The 17400-nt window shown below is 54.0% G+C and overlaps 1 protein-coding gene and 1 long non-coding RNA gene across 13 annotated transcripts in view; one reads left to right on the top strand and one right to left on the bottom strand.

The window, feature by feature from the left end:
* Positions 1–12948, bottom strand: part of Kdm2b (lysine (K)-specific demethylase 2B) — a 111093-nt gene extending 98145 nt beyond the window's left edge. For 2 of the 10 annotated variants that reach the window (XM_005403116.2, XM_005403118.2), the window contains exons 1-4: positions 12854–12948; positions 11464–11608; positions 8478–8556; positions 7394–7440 (exon numbers count right to left, since the gene is read on the bottom strand). In XM_005403116.2, the coding sequence (XP_005403173.2) occupies positions 7394–7440; positions 8478–8556; positions 11464–11608; positions 12854–12925 (343 nt within the window). In that variant the 5' untranslated portion in view covers positions 12926–12948. Of the gene's footprint in view, positions 1–7393; positions 7441–7646; positions 8091–8477; positions 8557–11463; positions 11609–11913; positions 12001–12273; positions 12434–12483; positions 12538–12671 lie in introns of those variants that run through there. The other 8 variants (XM_005403117.2, XM_005403119.2, XM_005403120.2 and 5 more) reach the window with 8 other exon arrangements.
* LOC102016711 lies at positions 12102–17058 on the top strand. 3 transcript variants are annotated; one of them, XR_263844.1, is made up of 3 exons: positions 12102–12190; positions 13810–13891; positions 16308–17058. It is a non-coding gene; the product is annotated as an uncharacterized LOC102016711 (long non-coding RNA). The 3 variants fall into 3 exon arrangements; XR_001230985.1 differs by having other exon boundaries at positions 12112–12190; positions 13648–13891; XR_263843.2 differs by lacking the exon at positions 12102–12190 and adding an exon at positions 12995–13454.
* The last annotated feature ends 342 nt before the right edge of the window (positions 17059–17400 follow it).

Genomic DNA, 17400 nt, shown 5'->3' with positions numbered 1-17400 from the left:
AAAAAAAAAAAAAAAATGAAAAGAAAACTGGGCATGGCAACATACATTTGTAACCTCAGTGCTTTGGGAGGCTGAGGCAGGAGAATCACTAGTTCAAACTTAGCTGGGTAACTTAGCAACTGAGCAAGATCCTGTCCCAAAAAATAAAAACAGCTGGGGTTACAATTCAGTGCAAAGGCCCTAGGTTCAATCCCCAGTACAAATAAATAGATAAATAAGAAAGGACCCGATCTAACATTTACAAAGAGGCTATCCGAATACATAGGAGGTGGAGCTGAATTAATCAGTCATTAGTGAAACGCAAACTACAGCCATAGTGAGATACCAGCGTGGGAGAACGGCCTAAAGAAGAATAAAACCATTGACCCCTGGGGAGGACGGAGAGTGCCCGAAACCACAGCAGCTCCTCGGGACAGTGATTTGACAGGTCTGACTAAAACCAAACACACACACACCCTTGCCCAACGCCAGGGCATCCGCAGTGTCAGGGTCTGGATCTAAAATGTCCCCCAAAAGCTCACGTGTTCAAGATGGGCTTTCAGATGCTGACTGCGTCACGGGGCGCTCCCCGCACCAGTGAGGGCCCCCATGGAGCTCACAGCCAAAGCTCCCAGGAGGTAGGGCCCACCTGGGGGGCGCAGATCACAAGGCTGCACCTTTGAAGGGTGGGTCTTGGCCCTGGCCCCTTCCTCAGGCCCCCTCCCTCCCTCGCTGCTTCCCCGCTGCCCCAAGGTGAGCACGGTTCCTCCGCCAGGCCCTTCCACCTGCCACCTCTGCCTAGGAGCCAGCTGACCACGGACTGAGACCTCTGGAACCATGAGCCGAATAACCCTCTCCTCCTCCAAGCTGCGTCTGTCTATTGGGCATTTTGGTCCCAACAACTGAAAGGTGATGAACATACGTGTTCGCCAAAATAAGGTTCTGGAATGTTCTGGAAATGTTCACAGCAGCACTCTCCATAGAGCCTTCACTGACAGCCACCCAAATGCCCATCAGCAGTAGAATGAATACACTGGCAAATACATAATGGGAAACTAAACAGCAATGAAAATATCTCCACCATTACACACAACAAACAATACGGATGAAGCACTCGGGAGGCTGAGGCAGGGGGATCGTTGCAAGTTCGAGGCCAGCCTGGGCTACAAAGTGAGCTTAAGGCCAGCCTGCTACAAAACGAGACAGTGTCTCAAAAAAAAAAAAACAAAAAAAAACAATGTGGATGAATCTCATGAATACAAAGCTGGGTGAAAAGCCAGGTGTGGTGGTGCACTCCTGTAATCCCAGCACTCAGGAGGCTGAGGCAAGAGGATCACTGTGAGTTTCAGGTCCACCTGGCTACAAAGCGAATTCAAGGCCAGCCCTAACTGCATGAGGAGACCCTGTCTCCAAAAAACAAAACAAAAAAACAAAGTTGGGTGAGAGAAGCTAAAACCGAAGGTGAACTTCCCGTATGATTCACAGACATAAAGCTGGAAAATAGGCAAAGCTCACCCACGTCAAGTAACCACAGAGGGTACGGAGGGCTGCGTGGGAACAGAGGAGGAGGTCCGGAGTGGTGGCTACCCTGATGTGTCCCACAAGCTCAGATGAAGCCATTCACCTCCGTCTGTGGACCTACCTATATGTATAACATACTTCAACAAAGAGGTTTGATAAGCGTAATATATAAAGTGAAAAATGTCTTTCTGTTTTCAATTTTCTTTTTGTTGAGACAGGGTCTTTTTGTAGTTCAGGCTGATCCTAACCTCACTATGCAGCTCAGGCTGGCCTTGAACTCTAGGCTGTCCTCCTGCCTCAGCCTCCCGAATGCTGGGATGGCAGGCGCACACCACCATGCCCAGCTCAAAGTTCCCAATATATGTTGCCCACCTGCCTCTGTCACACGACAACTCCGAAGAGTCACTGCTCAGCCACCAGCTCCAGCGCTGGGGTTGTGCCGAGCCGATCAGCGCAAACCGCATGCACGCAGGGAAGGCCAGAGTCGGGGAGGAGGACCCCAGACCGGGAGGGCGTGAGCCTGCTGCCACAAGAGGGGACGCGGGCCTGGAAACAGGGCCGGAAGACGAAGCAAAGAGGGCAGCAGAGGGAGCAATGGAGGCGGCCTCCGCGGCTCATTCTGGAGCGCCCAGGCCTCATGTACCTGGACTTACTACACAGGCCAATGAATTCCGTTTGGCTTAGGCCGGCCTGGGCCACATTTGTCACTTCTGTCATGTATGACAAATGTGCCTATTACCACCTCCGGAAGCCGGTGCAGACTGAGTGGAAAGTGGGCATTGTAACACACAGCCTCACCGCAGCCACCAGCGTCCTTGGCCACGCCAGGGCTCACCTGTCTCCCCAAAGCATTTATTATTCATCAGACATCTGATCGCCACAGAAACGAGCAAGAGATGCGGAGAAGGCTCACTGTCCTCACTTCGCCCGCCGTCCTGGGCCATTCGGGACGAGACAGAAACGAGGCTCAAGGGAAGGGCGGCAGCCTGGACACACCCAGAGCATCGAAAAACCACAGAGGACGCAGAAAGGGTCTCAGAAGGGTCCGGCAGGCAACGCGCTGAGGAAAGCTGTACGCCCAGCGTGGTAGCACACACCTAATCTCAGAGGCCAAAGCAGAAGGATCCCAAGTTCAAGGCCAGCCTGGGCAACGCAGCAAGACTTGTCTCAAAATAAAATAACAAAAAGGGCTGGAAACACGGCTCAGCACTTCATTGGGTTCAATCCCCAGTACAAGGAAAAGAAAAAGGGGGCTGGGGATTTAGCTCAGCGGCAAAAGCGCCTGCCTGGCAAGCGCAAGGTCGTGAGTTCGGTTCCCGGTACCGGAGAAAAACCCAAAAAAAAAAAAAAAAAAAAGACCTTGTTTCAAGGAAAAGAAAAAGGGAAAGGAAGGAGAGGAAGAAGTGGAAGGAAAGAAGGAAAAAAGGAAGATACTAAGGTTGCTATGTTGTTGTCTGAACCCCGGATCTTCTTTTTTTGTCTTTTTGAGACAGTCTCGCTACGCAGTTCAGGCTGCCCTTGAGCTCACTTTTTTTTTTTTTTTTTGGTGCCAGAAATCAAACCCAGGACTTTGCACCAAGTGCTGTGCCATTGAGCTACATCCCCAGCCGCTGAACCCCAGATCTGAGAACCTGGTTTTAAAGCTTCCTCGTAAAGACTCTCGGGCCAGGGATGTAGCTCAGCGGCGCAGCGCCTGCCTGGCAAGCCCAAGGCCCTGAGTTTGACTGCCTGCACCAAAAAAGAAAATAGTAAAAAATAATAATAATAAAGAGACTCTCACTACTTGGATGTCTGGCCATCATAATAAATAACATCAAGGGGCTGGGGATGTGGCTCAGTGGTAGAGTTCTTGCCTTGCACGCACAAGGCCCTGGGTCTGATCCCCAGCACCACAAAAATAGTAATAATAACAATAAGAAGAAGAAACCATTTACTGAGCACTCCTCCTCCGTCATGACGCTAAGCATACATTCATTCAAGTTCTTACACTACAGCCCTATCCTGAGGTGGACTCCATCACTACCCCACTACACAGACGAAGAACCTGAGGCACAGGTGGGTTAAGCAGCTTGCACAAAACCACACAGAGAGGAAAGCCTCAAGGTGAGGGTGTCTAACATCAAAGGCCAGGCTGGAGGCAGCGGGCCCAGCTGCCCTGCACCAGCCTGATTAAGAGGCCCACCTCTCCTCTGCCCCTGCTGGGGCCATACATCCCCTTTGCAGTGACACTCACTTCCTTCACGATTTCTAGAATCCAGATTTAAGGAGAAATAAAAGCTTTTTTTTTTGGAGACAGGGTCTCAATACGCAGTTCAGGCTGGCCTTGAACTCACTTTGTAGCCCAGGCTGGTTTCAAACTCGCAATGATCCTCCTGCCTCAGCCTCGTGCTGGGATTGCCACCATTCCCAGCTCTTTGCCCATCCTTCTGTGCCAGTTAGTCTGCCTGGATCATCAGAAACCTCACTGGGCAGCTGCCCTCACCCTCCATACAGGCCCCAGAGTGGACTTTTATAAACTTTCGATTCCATCACACCACTTCTGGCCCACCAGCATGGCCATTGTCAAAATCACAGACAGAAAGCGGCAGGTACTACTATGCATCTGGCAGTCCCAGCTACTTGGGAGGCTGAGGCAGGAGGGTCACCTCAGCCCAGGAGTTTAAGGCCAGCCTGGGCACCACATTAAGACTCTATCTCCAAAAAAAAAAAAACCAAAACCGAATCTATCTCCAAAGGGAAAACAAAAGCAGACAATAACGACTGTTGGCAAGAAGAGCAACCCGAGTCCTCACACAGAGCTGATGGGAAAGTAAACGGCACAGTTGCTCTGGGGGAAGTTAAACTCGGTCCCGAGAGCTCTGGTTTGACAGTGGCCCTCAGCAGTTCCTGTGTGGCAACTTTAATCCCTCCACCCGGCTTCATGGGAGGTGGGGGCTGGTGGGAGGCGTCTGGGTGGAGGGAGGAGATTCCTCAGCAGTAGCCTAACGTGTTTCGCAGGGGACCGGATTGGTCACCACCACAGCAGGTCCTTCCATAGCAGGCTCCACCTCTCCCGCGCTCACCCTGCCTGTTTCTGCCATGAGCTGACGACAGATAGGGCACCCACCGGAAGCCAAGAAGATGTCAGCACCAGGCTCTTAATTTCCTAAGCCCCAGAACCATGAAACAAAACAAACCTCCTTTCTCTGTAAATTACCTAGCTTTAGATATTCTGTTACAGCAACAGAAGACGATTAAAGGCAGCATGTGACCCAGTCATCCTCCTTCTAAGTACTACACAGGCCGGGCGTGGTGGCACACGCCTGTAATCCCAGCACTCGGGAGGCTGAGACAGGAGGGTGGTTACGAGTTCGAGTCCAGGCTGGGCTGCAAAGTGAGCTCAAGGGCAGCCTGAACTGCGTAGCGAGAACTTGTCTAAAACAGATCAAGGACTGGGGATATATAGCTCAGTGGCATAAGCGCCTGCCTGGCAAGCGCAAGGTCCTGAGTTCGATCCCCGGGACCGCAAAAATAAATAAATAAATAAAATTAAAAATAAACGAACAAATAAATAAAATAAAAAAGATCAAGGCAAAAAAACCCACAAAACTAAGTATTAAAACAAAGTACTAAGTACTAAACACAGCATAAAGTATATGCTCACACAAAAGGTTGTACAGCAAGTCACCGCATTACTCAGAAGAGCCGAAGAGCAAAAGAACTAATACATCCACCAATGAGTAAGTGGCAAGGAAATGTGGCCCATCTGCACAGGGGCGTATTCAGTCACTAGTTACGCACTCAGCGGTGGAGCACATTCTTAGCATGCACAAGGCCCGGGTTCAATCGCTAGAATCAAAGGGGAAAAAAAAAAGAAGCAAAAGCAGTAGGCCGGGCGTGCTGATGCACACGCATCATCCCAGCACTTGGGAGGCTGAGACAGGAGAACTGCCACAAGTTCGAGACCAGGCTGGGCTACAGGCCGTGTCTCAAAATAACAAAAAACTAAAGGAGGAAAAAAAGGAGAACTAAACACTGACACAGGCTACAACACAGGTGAACCTTGAAAATGTGCTGAGGGAAAGCCAGATGCAAGGCGTCAAATATTATTTGATTCCACTTATATACGAGGCTCAGAGCAGGAAAGTCTGATGTGGAGAAAAGCAAATTCATGGTCGCCAGGGAACAGGAGAGGAGGCTCGGAGGGTACAGGGTTCACTTTCGGCAGAAGGGGTCTGTAAATAGCGGCGATGCTCACATGGCAACGGTGGGCAGATACTAAAAGCCAGTGAGTCGTACATTTGAAGATGGTTCAAAGGGGGATTTTACGGTACATGAATTTTATCTCCATTTAAAACATGTGTCTGGGCATGGTGGCACACATCTGTCATCCCAGCTACTCAGGAGGCTGAGGCAAGGGGATCAGAAGTTCAAGGCCGGCTTGGGCAACTTGGCCAAACCCAGTCTCAAAATGAAATTTCAAAAAGAAACGGCTGCCCGGGCATGCTGGCGCACGCCTGTATTCCCACCACTCAGAAGGCTGAGGCAGGAGGATCGTTGCAAGTTCGAGACCAGACTGGGCTACAAAGTGAGCTCAAGGCCAGCCTGAACTACATGGCGAGACCCTGTCTCAAAAAGACAAAAAAAAAAAAGAAACGGCTGGGCCGGGCATGGTGGTGCACACCTGTAATCCCAGCACTTGGGAGGCTGAGGCAGGAGGATCGTTGCAAGTTTGAGACCAGACTGGGCTACAAAGTGAGCTCAAGGCCAGCCTGAACTGCATAGTGAGACCCTGTCTCAAAAAGACAAAAATAAATAAATAAGTAAAAATAAATGGCTGGGGCCGCAGATGTAGCTCAGCGGCACAAGCACCTGCCTGGCGAGCACAACGTCCTGAGTTCAATTCCTGGTGCCAAAGGGAAAAAAAGAAAAAAAAAAAGAAACAGCTGGAAAAAAAAAGAAGAAACTGCTGGAGATAGATACAGCGCAGTGGTAGAGCACTTGCCTAGCATTCCTAAGGGATTCATCCCTAGTGCTGCAAAAATATAGTATGCCCCCACTGTAAGGAAATAATCAAATCACATAGGAACCCTGTCACCCTACTTTTACTCTCCCCACTGCACTAAAAGTCAAAGCCAAATTCCCTCCGGAGCCCACAGGCCCTACTGCCCAGGCTCTGCGGCCTCTGCTCCCTCTCCTATCTCCCGTTGCCCTCTGCAGTCTCCGCACTCCACACTCATCCCGCCCTTGTGGGCCTTTACACCTGCTGAGCTATCAGTGAAAACGTCCTTTCTCCCCAGCAGGAGGGCAGGGACCCCGTCTGCGGGATTCCCAGCCCACCCTGTAGGCAAGAAGTCTTCCAGGTAGGTATGGAACTACTTCCGGTGCGATCTGAAATGCCACCTGCCACCTGGTCAGAAGTAGGGATCACTAAGTCACGTGCCACACGGCAGGTGCTCAGGGAGTTGCCGGGCACTGGCAGGGCACCGAGTGCCAGGCCCCACCCCAGGCCTCTCTGGAACTCTGAGGAAGTCAGAGTCTGAAAGTCTTTTAGGGGTCACGGAGCACCCAGTGTTTACCCAGCAACCTACAAACAAACACAGAGGAGAGATCTGAGACTGCGCCGCTGACACCCAAGCTGGCGGCTTCACTCCAGGTCGGCCTCATAAAACCGCACCGCGAACGCTCTCTGCTAGGGCTCCCTAGGACTTTGCAACCTGACCTGTCGTCCAGAACCGAGGACGGAGAACAACTGACAGTTGCAGCTCACACCTGCTCCTGTCCCCTCCCGAGGACACCTCCTTTTCAAGGGCAGGGACAAGTCTAAAAGGGCGGACGGTGACGGCCTCTGCCCCTCCTCTCTCCGGCTCCCTCCTGCACCCTCTCTGAGCCACGCACAGAGCCAGCCACTTACCCACGAGGAGCTTGACGTCCCGAACTGTGAAATCAGGGTCGGGCATCCTGGAGAAAGAGAAGCACAGACGCGGGTGAGGGGCCGGGAACGGCGGAGCCGGACTCCGCCCTGGGCCCGGGGAAGCCACTCTTCCGAGAGGGTTCCCCGCGCTCCACTGGGGAAGTTGAAAAGAGATAACACAGAGGGAGGGAGGGCGGGAGGCTGGGGCGCCCCAACACAGGATCACCCCAAAACCATGGAGCCCCTTCCCCACCCCAAGAGGCAAAAAAGCCTGAATCTCAGCAGAGGACAAGACATCGCCGTCCAGCCGGCCCGCTTCCACCAGGAAGCCTGAAGAGCGGGTCAAGGGCCAAATGCCTGCTTTCCTTCGGGTGGGCAGCCTCTGCGGCTGGCTCTCCCCCTGGAAAATTCTCCATGCCAAGCTGCGCAGAAAGTGGGAGGGACTGCTTCCAGTTCCCAGGGGAAAAAAGCCACACACCCTACAGGTCCAGGGATTTGCTAAAGCTGCTGCAATGACCGAGGGGACGCTGCTAATTAAGCGAGACGCTGAAGGTTAAATTCCCACTCCGTGTCTGGCAGGAGGCGTTGGAGAGGCAGCCTGGGGTGACACCGTGCGCCTCCCCCGACCCCGACCTCCGCCAAGGGTAGAACCTGTTCTTCCAGCCTGCCTCGGTCTCTTTCCTACCTGCAGGTCCTGCAGACCCCTGGCAATGAGTCCTCTGCAAGGGCCCGCTCTGCACACTGGCCAGTCTCTGAAGACATCGCCTTCCAGGGCCACAGCGCAGGTTCTGCCTCAGTTTGCCAGTTTGAGATTAGGAGAGGAGGAGAGCTACCCTTCTCAGCAGAAGGCCGTGGCATGGACCCAGGGCACATGGGGGGGCATCACCGCTTAAGCACCCTACGTCCTCACTGCCCGAATGCTTGAGAAAGACACCCTTTCCTCTGGTCAGGAGATGCTACTGCCAGGTCACGGGGAAGGCCCTGTGCGGTGAGCAGCAGCGGGAAGAACAAGAAGAAATCCATCCCCAAGCTATCACTGTGTTAGGGAGGAAGACAGAAGAAGCAATGAGTTTCAACAACTTACTTAATTCCTAGTCCGTCCTTTTCTCGAAATATCAGGGGTACCCTGAGAGCTTCTCTCTGTACGTACTCATAGTTGAAATCTGTTTGGATATTTGAATTAAAACAAGTTGGTTAAGTTATTCAGGAGCAAATGAACCACGATCTATCGGAAGAGAAATGACAGAGGAAGGGGCAGGGACCTGCTGGACACAGACGCTGGCTCCAAGGCCAGGAGCTTGTGGGACGATGGGGCGCAAAGCCCACGAGAGGCCAGGCCCACAGTTGGCTCCTCCGCCTACTCAGCCATTCTCCGCGCGCCCCACGGGTTCAAACTTGTCAATGAACAGCCCCGGGCCAGCCAGGGCTGGGGAGGAGACTCAGAAAGGCCCACGCTGAACAAGCCCAGCTACTGCTGGGAGAGACGCGGGAACAGACAGACAAATGCATTGCAGGCTGAGCTCGGAGAGGAAAGGGACCACAAAACTGAAGGACGCCACCTGGGAGGATCTGAAGCCCCAAGAGGAGAGGCAGGGAGGAGGGCTCTCCCTGCCGCTGAACGTCAGTGAAAATCTTATTGTAATATCCTGCATGGAAAAGGGGAGGGGGGAAGCCGGTTTCCCTGGAAACTGTGTATTTGGTGCCAAAATAACTAGGGAACTGGGCACAGCTTTGTTGTCTCCGGAGAGGAATTCTGCTGGGGCATCACAGGACTTGCTGGAACTGGATAACCAAGAGGGATGCGCTCCAGGTGGACTGCGCGAGGGGCACGAGGAGCCCAAAGAAAAGCCCACAGGGTAGATTCCGCCCGGCATCGCCCTGGTGCAGACCCTACATCCTCCCCCAAAGCCCTTGAGAACCAAGGAGGCCTGGGACTAACTGCTCTCCGTCCTCAATCCCCAAACCGGTAGAGATCGGACCCCACGCCTCTGAACGGGGAGGTGAAAGACGCTGAGATGAGTCCTCCTGTTCCCCAAACCCTCAAGGGGCTACAGCAATCCTGGAGGCCACAAGCCCTCCCTGGCTGGTCAGAGGGAGAGAGAGGAGTCCCCGGCCCCTGGAGCTGCTGCTGCCCGGAGAAATGGTTCCCCCGGGCAGCCTTGGGGGAGGAGGCAGCCCGGGCAACTGGCTCAGAAGAGAGAGAACAAAACCCGACGCAGGGAAAGCCCTGACCTCAGCGGCTCCCATCCCCAGGGGCTCGCGGTGAATGGGGATTCCTAAGGATTTAAAGGAAGGGAAGTTTAAGAAGCTTCTATTTTGAATCCACGCTAAGGGCTCCTTCAGTTTCTGAGCTCCTCCCTTGAGTTTTGGGGCCAGATCTGAATTAACTAGCAAAACCCTAAGGCCCTGTCCTTTGAAAGGAACCAGGACAGCAGCTTCGCAGATGCCCCGTAGGGTTCTCTCCCTGGCAACCCTGCCTACCTGCCCCCCACCCCCACCCCCTGCTTCAACTTCCTTAAATGACCCTGAAAAAAAAAAATCTGAAATCCTAGGCTGACGATTCCTGACAAATAACTAGGAAGTTTGCATAGTATTTTCTCATAGGCTCTGCCAAACGCCTCAGTACAGCGTGTGTGTTAGGGGGGCTGAAATCCAATTTATGTGGAGGAAATTTAAATGCAGCTGGGATTGGCACCCTGCTCTTGGACTGGGCAGGCTGGGAAAAATGTCTTCTTCCCTCCCGCCTCTTCTCCCCCAACCCACCCAGCCCAGTGCCCCAGGAGGCAACCAGTACAAAAGAGAAACTTCAAAAATGCAAAGCCGGGACAGTGGCTTGGGGGTAACCCATGGCCCCAGCCACTCAACCAGAACCTGGAGGGAGGCGCCTGCCCAGCTGTCAGCTCACCCAGAGGAAGGGGCTTTTCGAGGGGCAGGGGTGTGGGGATGCACAAGATGGACACCGAGTAACTAAAACTCAAACTTTTGCGAGGAGAGACAAGGACCCCACAGCCCAGGAAGCAAAGGCAGCCAGGGCAGGCAAAGGCATCTCCACACTCCAAAGGCATCTTCCAGGTCGGGCTCCAGGACCCGAGACCATGCTCAACCCCAGGCTCACTCAGGTCAGGGCTCTCGAAGCCACAGACCTAAGCAGGAGCAGCACCCCAACATCTGGGGGGCACCCCAGCCTCTCTCCTAGTAGGAGGGCCAGACAGAAACCCAGGTCCTGCAGGTGGCTTTCCAAAAGTGCTCTGCACTGGAGGAGCCGGAGACCAAGGACCTCAGGCCTAAGACAGACTGTTTCTCGGAGTGATGCCCGGATCCCGATCCCGGCCTTCAAACTGTCAGGGGACAGGGATCTCACCCTTAAGCCTAAAAGGAAGTCACCCATAACCCCACTGGCTGCTTCAAACTGTCAGGGGTGCAGCCAGAGGCCTCAGGCTTCCATGGGGTTCAGGCCAACAACCAGCAACTGAGAGCAACGGGTCCCTGCTCAAGCTGGCAGTGGCCCACGAGGCAACTGGGCTCACCAGAGGCCAGGCCTGCAGGGGTATCACCCCAATGATCCAAAGGCCCCGCAACCGGGGCTCTGCCAGTTTCTAAATAGAAGGGTTCAGAAGTACAGGGACTTGAGAGACTTCAAGCCTCGGGGGGCCTCAGCCCCCACACCCCAGGGGTATCCCAGGGGCGCCCCAGCAGCCATCCAGCCCGGCAACTGCACCTCAGCCAGCGCAGGGAGCGCGACCGGCTGGGGAGGGGGAGGACGCGGAGCTCCCACCCCCTCTCATTCCGAGTGTCCGTCCCCAGGTCCCCCTGCGTCCGCAGCCACCAGGCTCTGCCCATCCGGGGCTGGTGGTGGGTGCAGGCTGGGCCTAGGCCCGTGCCCGGCCCCCTTCCCGCCTGCCCTCCTCCCTCGCCACCCCACCCCACCCCCCAGTGCTCGGCCTCGTTTCGTCACCGGATCCCCTGGAATGGGGGACGCGGGCGCGAAATACGAACCCAGCCACCGGCAGCTCCCTCCCCACGTGCACGCGGCCCGCGGCGGAGGGCGGCCCGGGGAGGGGGCGCCTCACCTTTGCCCTCCATGGCGTGCACGAAGTCCCCCTGGTACAGCTGGCTGCGCAGCTTCTCCTCCAGGCTGAAGCCGCGGACGCTGACGATCTCCTCCACGTCCGACAAGTCTTCGTTCTCGTCGTATCTCTGGCGGTCAATCGGACGCTGCGGGGACCCAACCAGAGAGCCCGGGACATTACTGAGGGAACTGGGGGTCTCCTGTAACCGTGGGCCCAGCACGAACAGGTGCAGGAGCCGCGCGCCCCCCTGCACCCCACCACTGCAATCTGAACAACTTTGCGCAAATGCCAAAGATGCTGAAAAGCAGGAAAAGGAGAGGGGCCCACGCCCCGAGGGTCCGGCTGCGCCCTACACGAAGCACACCCCTCCTGCATCTTTGGAAGCCAGAGCAGGGGCATCTAGGGGCTCTCCCTTGCCCCCCACCCCGGGATGTGCCGAGCTTTGCCCACCCAGCTGGGCGCCTGGTTATGTAACCCGCGAAGGGGGCTCCGAGCACCGGCCGGCGGGGCAGATGTAGGCCCCGGGAGGAGCCGCAGCGGCGCCGGGCTCGGCGCTCGCAGCAGCCCCGCCGGCCGCGGCGGCAGAGCCGGGAAGCCGGAACCGGGGGCCGGCGGCAGCGCTGAGGCTGGAGCCGCCCCCGAGCTACCGCGGGAGCTGGAAAGCTGAAATGGAAGGGCTGAGACCCCAGCCGCCCCCGCCGACCGACCGCCAGTTCAAGAAGAGAAGGTGAGAGGAAGAGGTCCCGGGCTTGGGAGGGGGAGAGGCAGACGGCCCGCCACAAAGCTCCCATCTGAGACCCCAAAACGCACCAGCAGCTGCCTCATCTCCCCACGAGCGCGCGCGCACACTCACTTCCTAAGGAGACTCCCCCACCACTCCCCGCATCCCCTGCCTCCTCCCTCCGGCGCCCGGCCCCGCAGCCCCCGGAATCCGGGCGAACCCCGAGCCCGCTCAGCCCCCCTCTACGCCTTTCCGCGCTACCACCTCCCCACTTAAGTGTCTGAGACTCTGAGCCTCACAAGGGACTGGAGGAGTAAGCGGCTTGCTTCCTTTTGCATGCAATTTATTATTTTTTTCCGGTCCTCTTGCAAAACACAGAAAAAAAAGGAAAGAAAAGGCAGCAAGAAACAACCAAGAAAAAAAAAAATTAAAAATAGATCTATCGTATACCAGATACAGATTTGAAAAAAAAAAAAAAGCTACACACCAATCTTCTTCCAGAGTCTTTCTCTGCCTCCATTTTTTTAGGAGAGTTCACCAATTAATTGTCAACACCCCTGCCCCCTGCATTTTGGCGGAGGGGGGGAGGAGGGAAGAGCAAAGAAAACAAACCAAAAAATAAATAAATAGAGCAAGCCAGAGCCGAGATCTACAAAGTTTTGCACCAACACTTAGGCAGATCCGTTTGCAAAGTCCTAGGAAACCATTTTCAGCAGTTGGGGGGGGAGGCGTCGACGTCATAATCCCCGGAACGTAAACATTGTTGCCGATCGCGCTCGCAGCCCGCGGCCGGGCGAGTGTGGGGGGGCGTTCAGGCCGGGATGGGGGCCTGGGGGGCGGGGGCCCGAGGAGGTGCGGGGCGGGGAGGGAGCTCGGGAGGCACCGGGCGCCGTTAGCGCCCTGGCATCGCTGTTTTGTTGTTGGGTCACGAGTGCGCCTCTGCACGCAGGCGCCGCCGCCGCCCCGGAGTTGTGTGCAGAGCTGACTTTTGGAGGGCTGAGTTGCAGGCGGCGGGCGCATCCCGGCGATGGCGGGGCAGGAGGGAGGGAAGGAGGAGGGGGTGGGGAGGGAGGTGCAGATTTGCACGGCTGGCCTCAGCGGGAGGCGCGGAAATGCAAGCCGAGCTTGCTGGCGAGGAAGCCCCCGGGGCCTGGCACCCCCCCCCAAAACGACCCCCCACCTCAGTCCCTGCTCCTTTACCCACGGCTTTCTTCAGACACTCGATCCAATTACCTGCGTTGGCGACCCACATACAAAGCATTTTGTATATGTAATTTTTTTTTCTACTTCATGTCTTTCGGAGGGGGAGGGGCGATCCTGTCCAGATCCCCGTTTGCGAACTTGCCATATGGAAGGGGCATTTGCGGGGCCAGAAGCAAATTGGCGCAGCTCCGTATCTGGATGGTCTGCATAACTTTTAAACTCCCTGAACTGAAAGATAATTGGGCCACACGCACCTACAGGTACAGGAAATACAACCAGACCAAAGCTGCTTCAGACCGCAGCTGACCGGAAGCCGCTGCCTTTTCATTCATTCATTCTGCTCGCCTCGGCGGAGTCCTTTAATAGGCAACCAGCCCTGAAACATAAGTTGGACTTTTTGTAAAGGTCCTTGCGTTCCTCAGGAGGAAGAAATTGACGTTCAGGAAGGAGATACCCACAGAATCGGACCTAGCGCTCCTAACGCAGCTCCCAAACGAGCCAAAGGTAAGCCGTGTTGGCTCTGTATAAAAGTGGTGTGAAGGCGTGAGGTTGTCCGGGAGGGGGCACAGAAGCTTGGGGCGCACCTTGATTTGATCGCGCACTGCTTCTTAGCGGAGGGATGGGCACCCTTCCTGCGCATTTGGCATGTCCCTAGCTGCCGGAGGTCCCCTGCCCTCCACCCTAGGGCCTGTGACTTCCCCGGTGGACCTTGCCATCCCGTCACGTGCATCACTCAGGTCCACTTCAGTTTTAAGAAAAGCTGATCCTGAATTTCCTGTAGCCCAACTCCTGTGCCATGCAGGGTCTGGTCTTGGGGGCACATCCTGATAAGATAACATGGCACAAGGGCCACAATAAAATCATCATATGTCCATAGACAGTAGCAGGCATTAACATGTTTTGTTTTTGCAGTGCTGAGGACTAAATTCAGGGAACGCGGGTCTACACTGCTGCTTTCTTTCTTTTTTTCTTTTTTTTTTGAGATGGTTTTTTTTTTTTTTTTTTTTTTTTTGAGACATTGTCTCGCTGTGCAGTCCAGACTGGCCTTGAGCTCACTTTGTAGCCCAGGCTGGTCTTGAACTCGCAACCATCCTCCTGCCTCAGCCTCCCCAGTGCTAGGATTACAGGTGTGCGCCACCACGCCCGGCTGAGGTTAGAATCTTGCCAGGATCTTACCCTAGGCACTTTCAAAAAATACTATGTTTTTTTTCTTTTAATTTTTATTTTTTGGTGTGGTACTGGGAATTTAATGTAGGGCCTTTGCACTGAGAAACATCCTCAGGTGGTTTTTTTTGTTGTCTTTTTTTAATAGAGTCTCACTAAATTGACCAGATTGGGTTTGAACTTTCGATCCTCCTGCCTCACCTTGAGATTACAAGCATGCATCACCACACCCAGGCCTGACCTCAGACTTTTCATCCTCCTGCCTTAGCTTCCCAAGTAGCCGGGATTACAAGCATGCGCCACTGCGCCCAATTTAACGTGGCACTTTATTTCTGCCATTAACCCTGTGGGCTAGTTGGAGGGGTCATTTTGCAGATTGGGAAGCTGAGGTCCGGAGAAGTCACACATCTGTGTGATTGTTCCGCCGTGTCACCTCCATGTCAGTAAGCAACCAGACAGATGTGGGGAGGAAGTGGCTCCTGACCCAGATCAGATGTAAACCATGTATGTCACCTTGAGAGGCGGCATCACCTCCGCTCACCTTAAAATTTCCTGTCGCATCATCTGTAGTGTTTTTCACCCATTCCTGAAGGCAACTTTTCGAAGTTTGTTTTAATCCACGTTCACAAGCTGTAAAAATCCTAAGTAGGAAGAAAGCTAACAAACACTGAAATGTGTCTCGGAATAGACGTCACCCGCCTTGACCCTGCTGCGGCCAGAGCAGCCCTGAGCTTGGGCGAGGGCTCTTCAGCCCTGTCAAGAGCCAGGGACCATTTTATTTGCTTCTTTTGAGAGAGAGAGGACCCCTTTAGAGAAACCCACGGTGCTACTCCCTATTTTGCAAGCAAGCAAACTGGGACTGAAAAGGCAAAGCCACTCACCCCAGATCACACAGCTTTGCAAGTGGGACTCCAGTCGGAGCCCAGCAAGACTAGTGCATGCCTTTCAGCTGTCGCTGCCCCTGCAAAGTGAAATAAACTGCTCAAGGAGGGCTCCTGGGCTGCAGGGTGGTAAAAAGTAGATAAAGTGCAATGACTGGAAAATAGGGTGCTTGGTCTTCATCTGCCTGCGCCCCATGTAGCTTCGTGTTGTGCCCCCAGAAGCTGGCAGCATTAGGAAAAGGTCCACCAGCAGCCACCTGAGTGTAAAACAGGTCCATATATCACTTCTGCGGGGAGTTCCTGGCTGTCAGGGCAGGAAGGGCTTGGCTAGTCACCTAATTTAATCCCCTCCCTTTACAAACCTGCAGGAAACTGCAAACCTGAGCAAAGAATGAGCCGCCAGGGTTTGTTCCCCTTTGACTCCCCGAGAACGCCTAACCCTGCCTCCATCCTAAGTGGTCACTCAATAAATGTTGGGCTCTTGATGGATCACCTTCCCCAGCATATTTGCATTTTCTCTTTATCAGTAATTGGCAGATGAAAGGCTTTGTACTCCAGTTAAAAGAATTCCAAGCATTTGCTCCAAGTGGGGGAGGAGGTTATTTTGGGCCAGAGGGAGAAGGGCCCAGACCCGTGAGCTCCAGCTTGGCCGATTGTCCCTAAGAGCTGGAAATAGGTAAGGAAACTGCCAGAAGCTGAAGGTCCTTATGCAAAAGATGCTTTTTCCAGGGGCGGTGGGGGGTGGGTAGGAAAACAGCAAGCCAGTTGTATGGGAAACAAATAATGACTTCCTGGACCTTCCTTGCGAAAGGCCCAATCAAATCCTGCCTGTGTTATCCCGTTCATTCATTTCATTGTGCTTCCCCCCCTCAAAGGCCGACTGAGCCCCTCTCCTCCCAGAGGCAGAGAAGGAAGAAGAGAGGAGGAACAGCTCTGCTGGTGCTGATGGGCATGCTCTGGGCCTGGCCTGAAGATGGAACAAGTTTAGGACCAGAACCCAAGACTGTAGAGAAAGCCAGGCTTTCTCCACTTACAGTAGCTCCTGACTTTAGGAGAACTTGCTTTTAAGCAAGGCCCCTCACTCTTGTTATCTCTCTGAATTCTTTTTTTATTGTTGTTGTTCCCCCACCACCACCAGGTATCGAACTCACAACCTTGCACTTGCCAGGCAGGCGCTGTGCCGCTGAGCTAAATCCCCAGCCCCCTATCTCTCTGAATTCTTGCCAAAGCTCTGTGAGGAAGGGGTTTTAATTCCCCACTTTCAAAGCTTAAGCTCAAAGAGAGATCAAGTTACTGGAACAAATTTTACAGCTGTGAAACAGCCGCCATAGGATTTGAACCCAGCGCTTGTAGGACTCCAAAGCTCACAAGGGTGAACGCTGCGTAAGCCTCCCTGCAGGGCTGTGCCATCGAGCATGTTGGAAATAATGTGTATCTCCACTTAGGCAGGCACCTCTACCCGAATCCTGGCTTTTGAGCACTTGGAGTATGGGTACTGGGATTAAAGGTCTTTGTGTTATTGTGCTGGGGATTGAACCCACGGCCACACAGGCTAAGCATGCCCTCTGCCATTGCACTATACCTCGAGCACAAATTTTAATAAAAATTAAACAGTGTAACCCCAGAGTGTTTTGCACTATTTATCTTATTGCTGTATATACCTCAAGGTCTAAATTGGCCTTGGGTCCCCATAATCGACCTCTCCAGAACATTTGCGGAATGAATGAAGGGTCCCAGTGGGAAGAGGCCATCTGGTATGGTGTGAATGCTTGCAGTGTTAGTCTAACCGACTGGCCCAGAGTGCCTGCCAGGACCATGGCACCAAGAGGAAACCTGGGGATGCCAGCTGGGTATGTGATTGGCCCACCTGCCCAGATCTTGCACATAAGCTTTTCAAGGACAGATAACGATAACGGGACTCGGGGCAGGAATCCTGTGGACAAACTCAAGCACCGTGATGGAGTCAAA

Source organism: Chinchilla lanigera, unplaced genomic scaffold (genome assembly GCF_000276665.1).
Source record: "Chinchilla lanigera isolate Chin_1 unplaced genomic scaffold, ChiLan1.0 scaffold00081, whole genome shotgun sequence".
Classification (NCBI taxonomy): Eukaryota; Metazoa; Chordata; class Mammalia; order Rodentia; family Chinchillidae; genus Chinchilla; species Chinchilla lanigera.
The sequence above is the reverse complement of the archived record's forward strand: the minus strand, read 5'-3'. Positions and strand labels throughout refer to the sequence as shown.